This window comes from Coregonus clupeaformis, chromosome 17 (assembly GCF_020615455.1).
Source record: "Coregonus clupeaformis isolate EN_2021a chromosome 17, ASM2061545v1, whole genome shotgun sequence".
Lineage (NCBI taxonomy): Eukaryota > Metazoa > Chordata > Actinopteri > Salmoniformes > Salmonidae > Coregonus > Coregonus clupeaformis.
The window spans coordinates 61,446,801-61,463,561 of NC_059208.1; the positions used below are offsets into that span (position 1 = coordinate 61,446,801).

The 16,761-nt window shown below is 45.7% G+C and overlaps 1 protein-coding gene across 4 annotated transcripts in view; it reads left to right on the forward strand.

Moving 5' to 3' along the window:
- Nucleotides 1–799: 799 nt before the first annotated feature.
- LOC121586855 (KH domain-containing, RNA-binding, signal transduction-associated protein 1) overlaps nucleotides 800–16,761 on the forward strand; it is a 33,411-nt gene continuing 17,449 nt past the window's right edge. For all 4 annotated transcript variants that reach the window (XR_006003980.2, XR_006003979.2, XR_006003981.2 and 1 more), the window contains exons 1-3: nucleotides 800–1,193; nucleotides 9,540–9,664; nucleotides 12,277–12,393. Coding sequence is in view for 1 of the 4 variants with exons in the window: in XM_041903862.2 (XP_041759796.1) it covers nucleotides 1,097–1,193; nucleotides 9,540–9,664; nucleotides 12,277–12,393 (339 nt within the window). In the remaining 3 variants the exon portion in view is untranslated. The remainder of the gene's footprint in view (nucleotides 1,194–9,539; nucleotides 9,665–12,276; nucleotides 12,394–16,761) is intronic.

Here is a 16,761-nt window from a genome sequence, read left to right on the forward strand (position 1 = left end):
CATCTACAAGGAGGAGAAGACTGAGCCGACCAGGAACAAACCTGAGACAGAACCTTTGAAGGCTAAGAGAGACGATGATGATGATGACAATGAGGAAGAAGATGGAGATCATCACAAGCATGAGTCTGATGATGAAGACGGGCCTTCGTCAGAGCCGAGGGAGTGAAGCTGGAGCCTTATGATGAGGAGGCCAATTTTAATAAACTCCCTTATCTACTGGGTGAAAAACCACAGTGTGCCATCACAGCAGCAAAATATTTTCCCATTTGTACTTTAACTATTTGCACATTGTTACAACACGGTATATAGACATAATATGATATTTGAAATGTCTTTATTCTTTTGGAACTTCTGAGTGTAATGTTTACTGTTAATATTTATTGTTTATTTCACTTTTGTTTACAGTTGGTAGAGCATGGTGCTTGCAATGCCAGGGTTGTGGGTTCATTTCCCACGAGGGGACAGTATGAAAATGTATGCACTCACTAACTGTAAGTCGCTCTGGATAAGAGCGTCTGCTAAATGACTAAAATGTAAAAATCTACTTCACTTGCTTTGGCACTGTTAACATACGTTTCCCATGCCAATAAAGCCCTTAAATTGAAATTGAGAGAGACTCTTCTTCCCACCCACCATGAACTATATAGACTATATAGTCCTTTGTCCTTGAAACATTGAAATGAAATACTGTAGAAGTCCATTCATTCCTATGGGACTGCTTTTCTGAGGAGTGTCTATATGGCCGACCGATGTGTTTAGCATCCAGCCTCCAGAATATTCAATCCAGGGTTCATATCGAACTGAGCTCACTTCCGTGTATTCTTTATTCGATGGGTCGCATGCTTCCCGTCTTCATTTTGACCAGGCAACGCGCAGCGCTCATCCGCCCTCGTCAGTGGCTGTGCGGTATAGCAGCGAGAGCGCTACATGCGAAGCAGCGACATTTATCTGCGCGAAGAAGTGGATATTTACACACTGCTTACATAACTGGGACTATTTCTACTTCTGTTATTTTTTTCTTTTTCTAGCCACTCAAAGCTTGTTTTTAATTGCACGTTTGTTCACATTTTGCATTACTAACTGATTTAAACTCAAAATGGAGAATCAAGAAAGCAAGTATCTCCCCGAGCTTCTCGCAGAGAAGGACAGTATGGATGTTTCGTTTACGCACGCGATGAAACTTTTATCTGCAGGTAAAAACACATTTGATTTGCAAAATGTCCTGCCTCTACCAAAAGGATTGATATTTTATCCATTGCGATAAGATTTTTTAAATCGTGCGTTTTGAAAAAGACGCACTGTGGCTAGACGGGACGGGTATAGTGGGTCTGGAAAACAGTAAACCCTTTCATAGCCTGTGCTACGACCCGTCACCCCACTGCACTTACTTAGTGACACTGTCTAGACACGGTTTAACAACCGGTTGAATGAAACCGTGAAAAATAGCTTTTCATTATCGAGTTTGTGGATTTCCCGATCGCATTCTCAAAGCTGCAACCCCTCTATTTCCATAATGGGTTTTCTGTGTCTGCAAACCGGAGAGAGAGAGAATGATGGGATGTTCTGGCGTCTTTGTGTGGCAGATATCTCCCTCGTGTGTGTGGTCGTTACCCACAGCAAACCACCAAAATTACCAATGCACAAAATACCATGTTTTCTGTCCCCTGGCAGGTTATCCAGAAACCCTTTGTATTTCCGATGTGGGTGATTGCACAGAGAGAAGGCTATTCAGAGTTGCATGTAGGTCGCTTTAAAACGTTTACAAGGTTCTCATCTATTACCAATTGTGGTGGTTTATTTTGAGAAGCCTACTATTGAAGCAAAAGTTGTGGGTGTGGAGAGACTACCACGTTTTGTTTTGACCTATTGTTTGACTAGCAACACCCGCAGAAGGGCAGATTATTGAAGTTTACCCATACGAAACAAAAAGTGCTTTTTAAAATATATTTTTGGGGTGCATTCTACATTTGCCAAATATATATTTTTATGCATTTTCAAATGTATGTTAATACGTGACGTTTGTAAATGTATTTGGAATACAATATATTATTTGGACCATTTTAAAACAGCAAGGGTTCGAGGTGAACTTAATACAGTGTAACAGCGTCGACGCGGTGTAATAGTGTGTTTGACATTACCAGTGTAAGAAGGAAGCGTTTGTCTGCCTAAACACGGTTACTGTAGTTATTCGGTCAGTGAGAGATGCTACTATCTGTGTGTTTTTTTTGAGCTGGTTTCCCGGACACATTTTATGCCTAGTCCTGGACTAAGTGGGGATTCTCCATGGAAATATCGGTTTAATCGCTTAATCTGTGTCCGTGAAACAGGCCCTTTCAGTTCAGTCAGATGTGTAAAATATTACAGCTAAGATCTACAGTGGCTTGCGAAAGTATTCACCCCCCTTGGCATTTTTCCTATTTTGTTGCCTTACAACCTGGAATTAGAATTGTTTTTGGTGGGGTTTGTATCATTTGATTTACACAACATGCCTACCACTTTGAAGATGTAAAATATGTTTTATTGTGAAACAAACAAGAAATAAGACGAAAAAACAGAACTTGAGCGTGCATAACTATTCACCCCCCCCCCAAAGTCAATATTTTTTAGAGCCACCTTTTGCAGCAATTACAGCTGCAAGTCTCTTGGGGTATGTCTCTATACGCTTGGCACATCTAGCCACTGGGATTTTTGCCCATTCTTCAAGGCAAAACTTCTCCAGCTCCTTCAAGTTGGATGGGTTCCGCTGGTGTACAGCAATCTTTAAGTCATACCACAGATTCTCAATTGGATTGAGGTCTGGGCTTTGACTAGGCCATTCCAAGACTTTTAAATGTTACCCCTTAAACAACTCGAGTGTTGCTTTAGCAGTATGCTTAGGGTCATTGTCCTGCTGGAGGTTGAACCTCCGTCCCAGTCTCAAATCTCTGGAAGACTGAAACAGGTTTCCCTCAATAATTTCCCTGTATTTAGCGCCATCCATCATTCCAGTTTCCCAGTCCCTGCCGATGAAAAACATCCTCAGAGCATAATGCTGCCACCACCATGCTTCACTGTGGGGATGGTCTTCTCGGGGTGATGAGAGGTGTTGTGTTTGCGCCAGACATAGCGTTTTCCTTGATGGCCAAAAAGCTAAATTTTAGTCTCATCTGACCAGAGTACCTTATTCCATATGTTTGGGGAGTCTCCCACATGCCTTTTGGCGGACACCAAACGTGTTTGCTTATTTTTTTCTTCAAGCAATGGCTTTTCTCTGGCCACTCTTCCGTAAAGCCCAGCTCTGTGGAGTGTACGGCTTAAAGTGGTCCTATGGACAGACACTCCAATCTCCGCTGTGGAGCTTTGCAGCTCTCTCTTGGCAGGTTTGTTGTGGTGACATATGCTTTCCATCTTTTAATAATGGATTTAATGGTGCTCTGTGGGATGTTTCTGATATTTTTTTATAACCCAACCCTGATCTGTACTTCTCCACAACTTTGTCCCTGACCTGTTTGGAGAGGTCCTTGGTCTTCATGGTGCTGCTTGCTTGGTGGTGGCCCTTGCTTAGTGGTGTTGCAGACTCTGGGGCCTTTCAGAACAGGTGTAAATATGCTGAGATCATGTGACAGATCATGTGACACTTAGATTCCACACAGGTGGACTTTATTTAACTAAATATGTGACTTCTGAAGGTAATTGGTTGCACCAGATCTTATTTAGGGGCTTCATAGCAAAGGGGGTGAATACATATGCACGCACCACTTTTCCGTAATTTTTTTTTTTTAGCATTTTTTGAAACAAGTTATTTTTTTCATTTCACTTCACCAATTTTGACTCTTTTTTGAATGTCCATTACATGAAATCCAAATAAAAATCCATTTAAAGTACAGGTTGTAATGCAACAAAATAGGAAAAACGCCAAGGGGGGGGTGAATACTTTTGCAAGGCACTGTATGTTGAAAGGCTGATATCCAGCGAAGCACAGCAATGAGTTGTTAAACATTTCTGAAACGTGTGTTGCCTACTATTCCAGCTGGAACTTTTTCTTTTTGGTTGGGAAATGTGTTCTTCCTCTGCCCTTTCCACCCATGTGTTTTGCATTATAATACAGACCTTCTGGAATGGAAATCTAGTACAGTACCGTAACCTACCGTTTGGTGGAGGTAGCTTATAGAAAATGGTGTAACCGGATGACTTTATCAAGACCCTCTGGTGGCTGACAGTCAGTCAGTGTCTTTGGAGATCACAGATGAAGGCATGATGGTTCATTGTTGCTAGAAAAGTGTCTTGGTTTATTGTGTCTCATGAGATACTGTATATTCTAAAATGCTTCAGGTGGGTTGCCACTAGGCCTATCAGTGAGTCACAATGCAAAAACATGACTTGGAAATACATGAAATCCTCATGGTGTGATTTCTGATTTCTACTGACCTTGACTTATGAGGGGGATGACATAAAGGTTGCCTGTCGTTAGCTCATCCTAGAGACCCAGACTGGCACCCGGCTGGGACTTTGTCTGTCACCTTTTAAATGTCATCAAAGCTGGCTGAAGCGGTGGGCTATACATGCCTACTACACAGGCGTGTTTGACAAGGTGTAAAACAGGTTGCATAAGTTAGCTACTGTATTATCTCACCTTGGCTTTGTCCCTCATGGAGCCTTTGTCCAGTACTGATAATACTGCAGATTGTAGATATGGCTTGACTGCTATAGCGCCTGTAATGGGACAATACAACGTGTGTCAGTGTGCGACTGGCTGGGCAAAGGACAGTACAAAACAATACTGTCACGATCGTCGGGAACAGAGGACCAATGCGCAGCGTTGAATGCAAACATATTTATTTAATCTGAACGATAACACGAACAAAACGATAACGTGACGTCCTTAGCTCAAACACAACCTACTAGGAACACGGAACAAGATCCCACAAACACTGAGGGAAAACAGACTGTTTAAATATGGTTCCCAATCAGAGATAACCAGCAACAGCTGACACTCGTTGCCTCTGATTGGGAACCACTCTGGCCAACATAGAAATACAAGACCTAGAATGGAAAACAAAGAACACAAAACATAGACTCTACACACCCTGGCTCAACATAAAAGAGTCCCTAGAGCCAGGGCGTGACAGTACCCTCCCCCAAAGGCGCGGACTCCGACCGCGCCAACAGAACACCACAGGGGAGGGACCGGGTGGGCACTCCGCCTTGGTGGCGGATCCGGCTCTGGGCATGATCCCCACTCCCTCTCTAACCCCCCACAGTACCCCTGGTCCGGTCTGGCCCTGCTGGCCGGAGCTGGACTGAACACTGGTGGAGCGGATTGCTCTAGCTCCGACGTGGAGCAGCTGATCGGTACCGGACCAGGCACCAGTGGAACAGGCACGGGCCGTGTCGGACTGACGACACACACCACTGGCTTGGTGTGGGGAGCAGGAACAGGCCGAGCCGGGCTGACGAAGCGCACCACTGACTTGGTGCGGAGAGCAGGAATGGACCGGGCCGGGCTGGCGACGCACTCCACTGACTTGGTGCGGGGAGCAGGAACAGACCGGGCCGGACTGGCGACGCGCACCATCGGCTTGGTGCGGGGAGCAGGAACAGGCCGGACCGGGCTGGCGACGCGCACCATAGGCTCGGTGCGGGGAGCAGGAACAGGCCGGGCCGGGCTGGCGACGCGCACCATAGGCTCGGTGCGGGGAGCAGGAACAGGCCGGGCCGGGCTGACGACACGCACCACAGGCTCAATGCGAGGAACAGGAACAGGCCGGACCGTACTGGGGACACACACCACTGGCCCTATGCAGGGATCAGGAACGGGCCGGACCGGACTGGTAACACACCCCAGTACCTCTCACCGTGCCTCCACACTTTCCCTCTCCTCTGTGTGACCAGTGGCCCCCTTAACCTGGCGGCCTCCTCTGCAAACCCGCTGGACCGCTCCATCGCGGCCTCCTGCTGCCCCGTCGTCCACGGCGTGAGCCCCCCCCCCTAAAAAAATTCTGGGGGTCTCTCCTCCCCGTGGGCCAGGCCTCTATAGTTCTCGCCCAACTCTCGCTCTTCTGTTTCCAACTCCAGCCTCTCTCCTCCTCACATGGCTTGACCCAGTCGAGACTCTTCCTCCACTGCTCCCAAGTCCACCCTCTCTGCTCTTCACTAGGCTTGACCCAGTCGAGGTTGCCACGGAGATCCGCTAGCGATTCCCCTGGCGATGGCTCCTGGACACGCTGCTTGGTCCAGTTTTGGTGGGATCTTCTGTCACGATCGTCGGGAACAGAGGACCAATGCGCAGCGTTGAATGCAAACATATTTATTTAATCTGAACGATAACACGAACAAAACAACAAAACGATAACGTGACGTCCTTAGCTCAAACACAACCTACTAGGAACACGGAACAAGATCCCACAAACACTGAGGGAAAACAGACTGTTTAAATATGGTTCCCAATCAGAGACAACCAGCAACAGCTGACACTCGTTGCCTCTGATTGGGAACCACTCTGGCCAACATAGAAATACAAGACCTAGAATGGAAAACAAAGAACACAAAACATAAACTCTACACATCCTGGCTCAACTTAAAAGAGTCCCTAGAGCCAGGGCGTGACAAATACATGCCTTTGAGTGGTACAGTGCCTTTGTGTCAGTGTGTGTGTGGCTGGTCGATGAAGTGTACAGTGCCTTGCAAAAGTATTTATCCCCCTTGGCGTTTTTCCTATTTTGTTGCATTAAAACTTGTAATTTTAAATGGATTTTTATTTGGATTTCATGTAATGGACATACACAAAATAGTCAAAATTGGTGAAGTGAAATTTTAAAAAAATAACTTGTTTCAAAGAATTCTAAAAAATAAATAACGGAAAAGTGGTGCGTGCATATGTATTCACCCCCTTTGCTATGAAGCCCCTAAATAAGATCTGGTGCAACCAATTACCTTCAGAAGTCACATAATTAGTTAGATTGCACACAGGTGGACTTTATATAATATAATAATATATAATATATAATATAATATGCCATTTAGCAGACGCTTTTATCCAAAGCGACTTACAGTCGTGCGTGCATACATTTTTTTTTGTGTATGGGTGGTCCCGGGGATCGAACCCACTACCTTGGCGTTACAAGCGCCGTGCTCTACCAGCTGAGCTACAGAGGACCATTATTTAAGTGTCACATGATCTGTCACATGATCTCAGTATATATACACCTGTTCTGAAAGGCCCCAGAGTCTGCAACACCACTAAGCAAGTGGCACCACCAAGCAAGCGGCACCATGAAGACCAAGGAGCTCTCCAAACAGGTCAGGGACAAAGTTGTGGAGAAGTACAGATCAGGGTTAGGTTATAAGCAAATATCAGAAACTTTGAACATCCCACGGAGCACCATTAAATCCATTATTAAAAAATGGAAAGAATATGGCAACACAACAAACCTGCCAAGAGAGGGCCGCCCACCAAAAGGAGGGCATTAATCAGAGAGGCAACAAAGAGACCAAAGATACCCCTGAAGGAGCTGCAAAGCTCCACAGCGGAGATTGGAGTATCTATCCATAGGACCACTTTAAGCCGTACACTCCTCAGAGATGGGCTTTACGGAAGAGTGACCAGAAAAAAGCCATTGCTTAAAGAAAAAAATAAGCAAACACGTTTGGTGTTCGCCAAAAGCCATGTGAGAGAAGGTACTCTGGTCAGATTAGTAGACTAAAATTGAGCTTTTTGGCCATCAAGGAAAACGCTATGTCTGGCGCAAACCCAACACCTCTCATCACCCCGAGAACACCATCCTGCTGTGGGGATGTTTTTTCATCGGCAGGGACTGGGAAACTGGTCAGAATTGAAGGAATGATGGATGGCGCTAAATACAGGGAAATTCTTGAGGGAAACCTGTTTCAGTGTTCCAGAGATTTGAGACTGGGACGGAGGTTCACCTTCCAGCAGGACAATGACCCTAAGCATACTGCTAAAGCAACACTCGAGTGGTTTAAGGGGAAACATTTAAATATCTTGGAAAGGCCTAGTCAAAGCTCAGACCTCAATCCAATGGAGAATCTGTGGTATGACTTAAAGATTGCTGTACACCAGCAGAACCCATCCAACTTGAAGGAGCTGGAGCAGTTTTGCCTTGAAGAATGGGCAAAAATCCCAGTGGCTAGATGTGCCAAGCTTATAGAGACATACCCTAAGAGACTTGCAGCTGTAATTGCTGCAAAAGGTGGCTCTACAAAGTATTGACTTTGGGGGGGTAAATAGTTATGCACGCTCAGGTTTTCAGTTTTTTTTGTCTTATTTCTTGTTTTTTTCACAAGAAAAAATATTTTGCATCTTCAAATTGGTAGGCATGTTGTGTAAATCAAATGATACAAACCCCCCAAAAATCCATTTTAATTCCAGGTTGTAAGGAAACAAAATAGGAAAAATGACAAGGGGGGTGAATACTTTCCAAGCCACTGTAGATTAGTACAGCAGACACCACTGCTAGGCTGCTAGGGAACTTCTGGTTCCCAGCTGCTTGCAAACCTCTGGTTCCCAGCTGCTAGCAATCCCCTGGTTCCCAGCCGCTAGCATCCCTCTGGTTCCCAGCTGCTAGCAAACCTCTGGTTCCCAGCCGCTAGCATCCCTCTGGTCCCCAGCTGCTAGCAAACCTCTGGTTCCCAGCCGCTAGCATCCCTCTGGTTCCCAGCATCTAGCAAACCTCTGGTTCCCAGCCGCTAGCAAACCTCTGGTTCCCAGCTGCTAGCAAACCTCTGGTTCCCAGCTGCTAGCATCCCTCTGGTTCCCAGCTGCTAGCAAACCTCTGGTTCCCAGCCGCTAGCATCCCTCTGGTCCCCAGCTGCTAGCAAACCTCTGGTTCCCAGCCTCTAGCATCCCTCTGGTTCCCAGCCTCTAGCAAACCCTCTGGTTCCCAGCCGCTAGCAAACCTCTGGTTCCCAGCTGCTAGCAAACCTCTGGTTCCCAGCTGCTAAGCTGCTAGCATCCCTCTGGTTCCCAGCTGCTAGCATCCCTCTGGTTCCCAGCCTCTAGCATCCCTCTGGTTCCCAGCTGCTAGCATCCCTCTGGTTCCCAGCCGCTAGCATCCCTCTGGTTCCCAGCCGCTAGCATCCCTCTGGTTCCCAGCCTCTAGCATCCCTCTGGTTCCCAGCCGCTAGCATCCCTCTGGTTCCCAGCCGCTAGCATCCCTCTGGTTCCCAGCTGCTAGCATCCCTCTGGTTCCCAGCCTCTAGCATCCCTCTGGTTCCCAGCTGCTAGCAAACCTCTGGTTCCCAGCTGCTAGCAAACCTCTGGTTCCCAGCTGCTAGCAAACCTCTGGTTCCCAGCTGGTAGTGTAGTTGACATGTTTGCACGTGGCATGCTGAGACGGTGTCATGGCAGAGAGGTGAGGCGGTGGTCTGGAATGAACAGTGTTGTAACATACTATAGACTTAAGGCTCTTTCATGTGTATGACTTCTAACCAGTCAATGGTCTGGCAATTCATGTTTTGAAAGTAATTACATTACATGGTAACTACATTGATATGACATACTAAAATGTAGTGTTTGAATCAATTAAATTCTCCCTTTGTAGAAATCGAGAGAATCCAGAAAGGTGAGCCCAAAAAGGAGGGAGGAGACACGTACCTGGACCTCTTCACTGTCAAGAATATCAAACTGAAGGAACGTGTGCTCATACCTGTCAAACAGTATCCAAGGGTAAGCCTTCTCCCTCCTCAAACATCTCCTCTTTTGTCCTCTCTTTCATTCAGCAGCTTGAATTACCTGGGCGTCTGGGAGTATGCTGGCTCTCAACCATGCTTTAGGGACTCGGAGGGAGGTAACACATTTCACAGTAATATGCTTCCCCCGAGGGACAACGATCAGCTTTTAATAGATTTCCTGGTCCGTCATTATTGTAAGTGGCACTAAAACTCTGTATTTACATGGTGATTACATGGTTGGCATTACTTTGCACAGTGTAACCACAGTGTGTGTGTGTGTGTGTGTGTGTGTGTGTGTGTGTGTGTGTGTGTGTGTGTGTGTGTGTGTGTGTGTGTGTGTGTGTGTGTGTGTGTGTGTGTGTGTGTGTGTGTGTGTGTGTGTGTGTGTGTGTACAACCATTCTACTAGTCTACGGCTTGCACAATTGTTCCGTTGCCTAGTTCCTTACACTAGTGAAGGTCTTCCACATTTGTATTGGAAAAGGCGATGTGACCCACACTGAAACACTGTGCTTTAAGCAACAAGTACAGAACACATAGCACCTCCTCAACACTCTAGAAGTGACAAGTACAGAACACACAGCACCTCCTCAACACTCTAGAAGTGACAAGTACAGAACACACAGCACCTTCTCAACACTCTAGAAGTGACAAGTACAGAACACACAGCACCTTCTCAACACTCTAGAAGCAACAAGTACAGAACACACAGCACCTCCTCAACACTCTAGAAGCAACAAGTACAGAACACACAGCACCTTCTCAACACTCTAGAAGCAACAAGTACAGAACACACAGCACCTTCTCAACACTCTAGAAGCAACAAGTACAGAACACACAGCACCTTCTCAACACTCTAGAAGTGATAAGTACAGAACACACAGCACCTTCTCAACACTCTAGAAGCAACAAGTACAGAACACACAGCACCTCCTCAACACTCTAGAAGCGACAAGTACAGAACACACAGCACCTTCTCAACACTCTAGAAGCAACAAGTACAGAACACGCAGCACCTCAACACTCTAGAAGCAACATGTACAGAACACACAGCACCTTCTCAACACTCTAGAAGCAACAAGCACAGAACACACAGCACCTCCTCAACACTCTAGAAGCAACAAGTACAGAACACACAGCACCTCAACACTCTAGAAGCGACAAGTACAGAACACACAGCACCTCCTCAACACTCTAGAAGCAACAAGTACAGAACACGCAGCACCTTCTCAACACTCTAGAAGCAACAAGTACAGAACACACAGCACCTCCTCAACACTCTAGAAGCGACAAGTACAGAACACGCAGCACCTTCTCAACACTCTAGAAGCAACAAGTACAGAACACGCAGCACCTTCTCAACACTCTAGAAGCAACAAGTACAGAACACGCAGCACCTTCACAACACTCTAGAAGCAACAAGTACAGAACACACAGCACCTTCTCAACACTCTAGAAGCAACAAGTACAGAACACACAGCACCTCCTCAACACTCTAGAAGTAACAAGTACAGAACACGCAGCACCTTCTCAACACTCTAGAAGCAACAAGTACAGAACACACAGCACCTCCTCAACACTCTAGAAGCAACAAGTACAGAACACGCAGCACCTTCTCAACACTCTAGAAGCAACAAGTACAGAACACACAGCACCTTCTCAACACTCTAGAAGCAACAAGTACAGAACACACAGCACCTCCTCAACACTCTAGAAGCAACAAGTACAGAACACGCAGCACCTTCTCAACACTCTAGAAGTGACAAGTACAGAACACACAGCACCTTCTCAACACTCTAGAAGCAACAAGTACAGAACACACAGCACCTTCTCAACACTCTAGAAGCAACACAAGTACAGAACACACAGCACCTTCTCAACACTCTAGAAGCAACAAGTACAGAACACACAGCACCTTCACAACACTCTAGAAGCAACAAGTACAGAACACACAGCACCTTCACAACACTCTAGAAGCAACAAGTACAGAACACACAGCACCTTCACAACACTCTAGAAGCAACAAGTACAGAACACACAGCACCTCCTCAACACTCTAGAAGCGACAAGTACAGAACACGCAGCACCTTCTCAACACTCTAGAAGTCTTATGCCTCCCTGCACCCTGATATACACAATTAACCATCCACTGGGCAAAAACCGGTTGAATGAATGTTGTTTCCACGTCATTTCAACAAAAACATTCAATGTGCTGACATTGAATCAAGGTGGAAAACTGATTAGATTAGAAAGAAGTCATCAACGTCTTTTTTTCACCCAACTTTTAACTAAAATCTTTTGATTTCACGTTCAAATTCACATTAGTTGACAACTCAACCAAATGTAAATTAAAAACTAGACGTTAAAATTACGTCTGTGCCCAGTGGGATGTAGAAATTGAATTGTTAGGCTATGATTATTTTATAGATATCCTGTAATGTTTAAACAGGTTTCATTTGTCGGCTGACCCGGTCTTGTTTGTCCTTTCCCAAGTAACATACCAACACCTCCAGACTTTTGAAGCCATATGCTTCCCTGCACGCTGTTACACAAGGAACCATGGAGATATTCTGTAGTCTAAACCTGTCTTGTTTTGTCCTGTTTCCAGTTCAACTTTGTGGGAAAGATTCTTGGCCCTCAGGGCAACACAATCAAACGCCTTCAGGAGGAGACTGGGGCCAAGATCTCTGTACTGGGCAAAGGTTCCATGAGGGACAAAGCCAAGGTGAGAGAGCTGATGTGTACTTCGCACACCTGCTACCCACCTGTTTCACACCCACCTGTGTATAGGTGCGAGACAAAGCCAGTAGATGACATCATTATGCAACCTGTTATCATGCTTGTTTTACACCTGTCATATAAAGCTGTACACCTGACATGTCACATCTAGCTATCTATCGTACACGTATCATATAGCTGTATCAGGCATCTGTCAGACACTCGTCATACCCTTGATGAGGGGAGATACCTAGGTACAGTGGGGAGAACAAGTATTTGATACACTGCCGATTTTGCAGGTTTTCCTACTTACAAAGCATGTAGAGGTCTGTAATTTTTTTCATAGGTACACTTCAACTGTGAGAGACGGAATCTAAAACAAAAATCCAGAAAATCACATTGTATGATTTTTAAGTAATTAATTTGCATTTTATTGCATGACATAAGTATTTGATCACCTACCAACCAGTAACAATTCCGGCTCTCACAGACCTGTTAGTTTTTCTTTAAGAAGCCCTCCTGTTCTCCACTCATTACCTGTATTAACTGCACCTGTTTGAACTCGTTACCTGTATAAAAGACACCTGTCCACACACTCAATCAAACAGACTCCAACCTCTCCACAATGGCCAAGACCAGAGAGCTGTGTAAGGACATCAGGGATAAAATTGTAGACCTGCACAAGGCTGGGATGGGCTACAGGACAATAGGCAAGCAGCTTGGTGAGAAGGCAACAACTGCTGGCACAATTATTAGAAAATGGAAGAAGTTCAAGATGACGGTCAATTACCCTCTGTCTGGGGCTCCATGCAAGATCTCACCTCGTGGGGCATCAATGATCATGAGGAAGGTGAGGGATCAGCCCAGAACTACACGGCAGGACCTGGTCAATGACCTGATGAGAGCTGGGAACACAGTCTCAAAGAAACCCATTAGTAACACACTACGCCGTCATGGATTAAAATCCTGCAGCGCACGCAAGGTCCCCCTGCTCAAGCCAGCGCATGTGCAGGCCCGTCTGAAGTTTACCAATGTCCATCTGGATGATCCAGAGGAGGAATGGGATAAGGTCATGTGGTCTGATGAGACAAAAATTGAGCTTTTTGGTCTAAACTCCACTCGCCGTGTTTGGAGGAAGAAGAAGGATGAGTACAACCCCAAGAACACCATCCCAACCATGAAGCATGGAGGTGGAAACATCATTCTTTGGGGATGCTTTTCTGCAAAGGGGACAGGACGACTGCACCGTATTGAGGGGAGGATGGATGGGGCCATGTATCGCGAGATCTTGGCCAACAACATCCTTCCCTCAGTAAGAGCATTGAAGATGGGTCGTGGCTGGGTCTTCCAGCATGACAACGACCCGAAACACACAGCCAGGGCAACTAAGGAGTGGCTCTGTAAGAAGCATCTCAAGGTCCTGGAGTGGCCTAGCCAGTCTCCAGACCTGAACCCAATAGAAAATCTTTGGAGGGAGCTGAAAGTCCGTGTTGCCCAGCGATAGCCCCGAAACCTGAAGGATCTGGAGAAGGTCTGAATGGAGGAGTGGGCCAAAATCCCTGCTGCAGTGTGTGCAAACCTGGTCAAGACCTACAGGAAACATATGATCTCTGTAATTGCAAACAAAGGTTTCTGTACCAAATATTAAGTTCTGCTTTTCTGATGTATCAAATACTTATGTCATGCAATAAAATGCAAATTAATTACTTAAAAATCATATAATGTGATTTTCTGGATTTTTGTTTTAGATTCCGTCTCTCACAGTTGAAGTGTACATATGATAAAAATTACAGACCTCTACATGCTTTGTAAGTAGGAAAACCTGCAAAATCGGCAGTGTATCAAATACTTGTTCTCCCCACTGTATATGCTGTATGATAATGACGTACATACACTACCAGTCAAAAGTTTGGACACACCTACTCATTCCAGGGTTTTTCTTTATTTTTTACTATTTTCTACATTGTAGAATAATAGTGAAGACATCAAAACTATGAAATAACACATATGGAATCATGTAGTACCCCCAAAAAAGTGTTAAACAAATCAAAATATATTTTATATTTGAGATTCTTCAAAGTAGCCAAACTTTTGACTGGTATTGTATGTAAAGCAATCTGTTACACACCTGTGGGAAGAGGGATAACCTCTACCACACACCAGTATCTGGCCACAGCTGTCTTTACACCTGAGGGAGGGAATCTGGCCACAGCTGTCTTTACACCTGAGGGAGGGAATCTGGCCACAGCTGTCTTTACACCTGAGGGAGGGAATCTGGCCACAGCTGTCTTTACACCTGAGGGAGGGAATCTGGCCACAGCTGTCTTTACACCTGAGGGAGGGAATCTGGCCACAGCTGTCTTTACACCTGAGGGAGGGAATCTGGCCACAGCTGTCTTTACACCTGAGGGAGGGAATCTGGCCACAGCTGCCTTTACACCTGAGGGAGGGAATCTGGCCACAGCTGTCTTTACACCTGAGGGAGGGAATCTGGCCACAGCTGTCTTTACACCTGAGGGAGGGAATCTGGCCACAGCTGTCTTTACACCTGAGGGAGGGAATCTGGCCACAGCTGTCTTTACACCTGAGGGAGGGAATCTGGCCACAGCTGCCTTTACACCTGAGGGAGGGAATCTGGCCACAGCTGTCTTTACACCTGAGGGAGGGAATCTGGCCACAGCTGTCTTTACACCTGAGGGAGGGAATCTGGCCACAGCTGTCTTTACACCTGAGGGAGGGAATCTGGCCACAGCTGTCTTTACACCTGAGGGAGGGAATCTGGCCACAGCTGTCTTTACACCTGAGGGAGGGAATCTGGCCACAGCTGTCTTTACACCTGAGGGAGGGAATCTGACCACAGCTGTCTTTACACCTGAGGGAGGGGAATCTGGCCACAGCTGTCTTTACACCTGAGGGAGGGAATCTGGCCACAGCTGTCTTTACACCTGAGGGAGGGAATCTGGCCACAGCTGTCTTTACACCTGAGGGAGGGAATCTGGCCACAGCTGTCTTTACACCTGAGGGAGGGAATCTGGCCACAGCTGCCTTTACACCTGAGGGAGGGAATCTGGCCACAGCTGTCTTTACACCTGAGGGAGGGAATCTGACCACAGCTGTCTTTACACCCGAGGGAGGGAATCTGGCCACAGCTGTCTTTACACCTGAGGGAGGGAATCTGGCCACAGCTGCCTTTACACCTGAGGGAGAGAATCTGGCCACAGCTGTCTTTACACCTGAGGGAGGGAATCTGGAGACTGCTGTTTTACACCTGTATGAAGGGATGGTGAGATGCACCTGCCTAGTCCTGAAAGTGAGGGTAGATGTATCTCACCTGGTTAACCTCTACGGGATCGGTGTCCCGTATACGGGACGGTTGAGCTAACGTGCGCTAATGTGATTAGCGTGACTGTTGTAAGTAACAGCAAACTTTCCAGGACATAGACATCTCTTATATGGGCAGAAAGCTTAAATTATTGTTAATCTAACTGCACTGTCCAATTTACAGTAGCTATTACAGTGAAAAAATACCATGCTATTGTTTGAGGAGAGTGCACAACAACAACTAAAACATATCACAGCAACTGGTTTGATACATTCACCTCTGAAGGTAAATAATTAAATTTTAGTCATTTAGCAGACACTCTTATCCAGAGCGACTTACAGTTAGTGAGTGCATACATTTTTTCATACTGGCCCCCCGTGGGAATCGAACCCACAACCCTGGCGTTGCAAGCGCCATGCTCTACCAACTGAGCTACATGCTCTACCAACTTGCTCTGATTTGTCATCCTAAGGGTCCCAGAGATACAATGTAGCATAGTTCTGTTTGATAAAGTTTTTATATTCAAATGTAGGAACTGGGTTGTACATTTTGAACCCCTGCTGTCTCTGGCTCCACACCCACCACGCCCGGCCATCTAGATGTGTGAAAGTTAGTGTATAAGCTAATGATCCATCATGTATGACATTCCTGGGAGTGTGTAAACTTACATTTTGTATTACCATATCATGTTTGTATGTTCTCTATAGTTATGTACTTGAAAATGTATCAATTGACCAATTTGGCACATTTATGGCAGACTTGTTACAAAATAGTCCAGTATTGCAACGCTTCACTGGATCAATCTAAAACTTTGCACACACACTGCTGCCATCTAGTGGCCAAAATCTAAATTGCGCCTAAACTGCAACGTTATATTGTGGCCTTTCTCTTGCATTTCAAAGATGATGGAGAAAAATATATATAATAGAAAACGCATGTTTTTTTGTTTGTATTATCTTTTACCAGATCTAATGTGTTAAATTCTCCTACATTCATTTCACATTTCCACAAACTGCAAAGTGTTTCCTTTCAAATGGTATCAAGAATATGCAT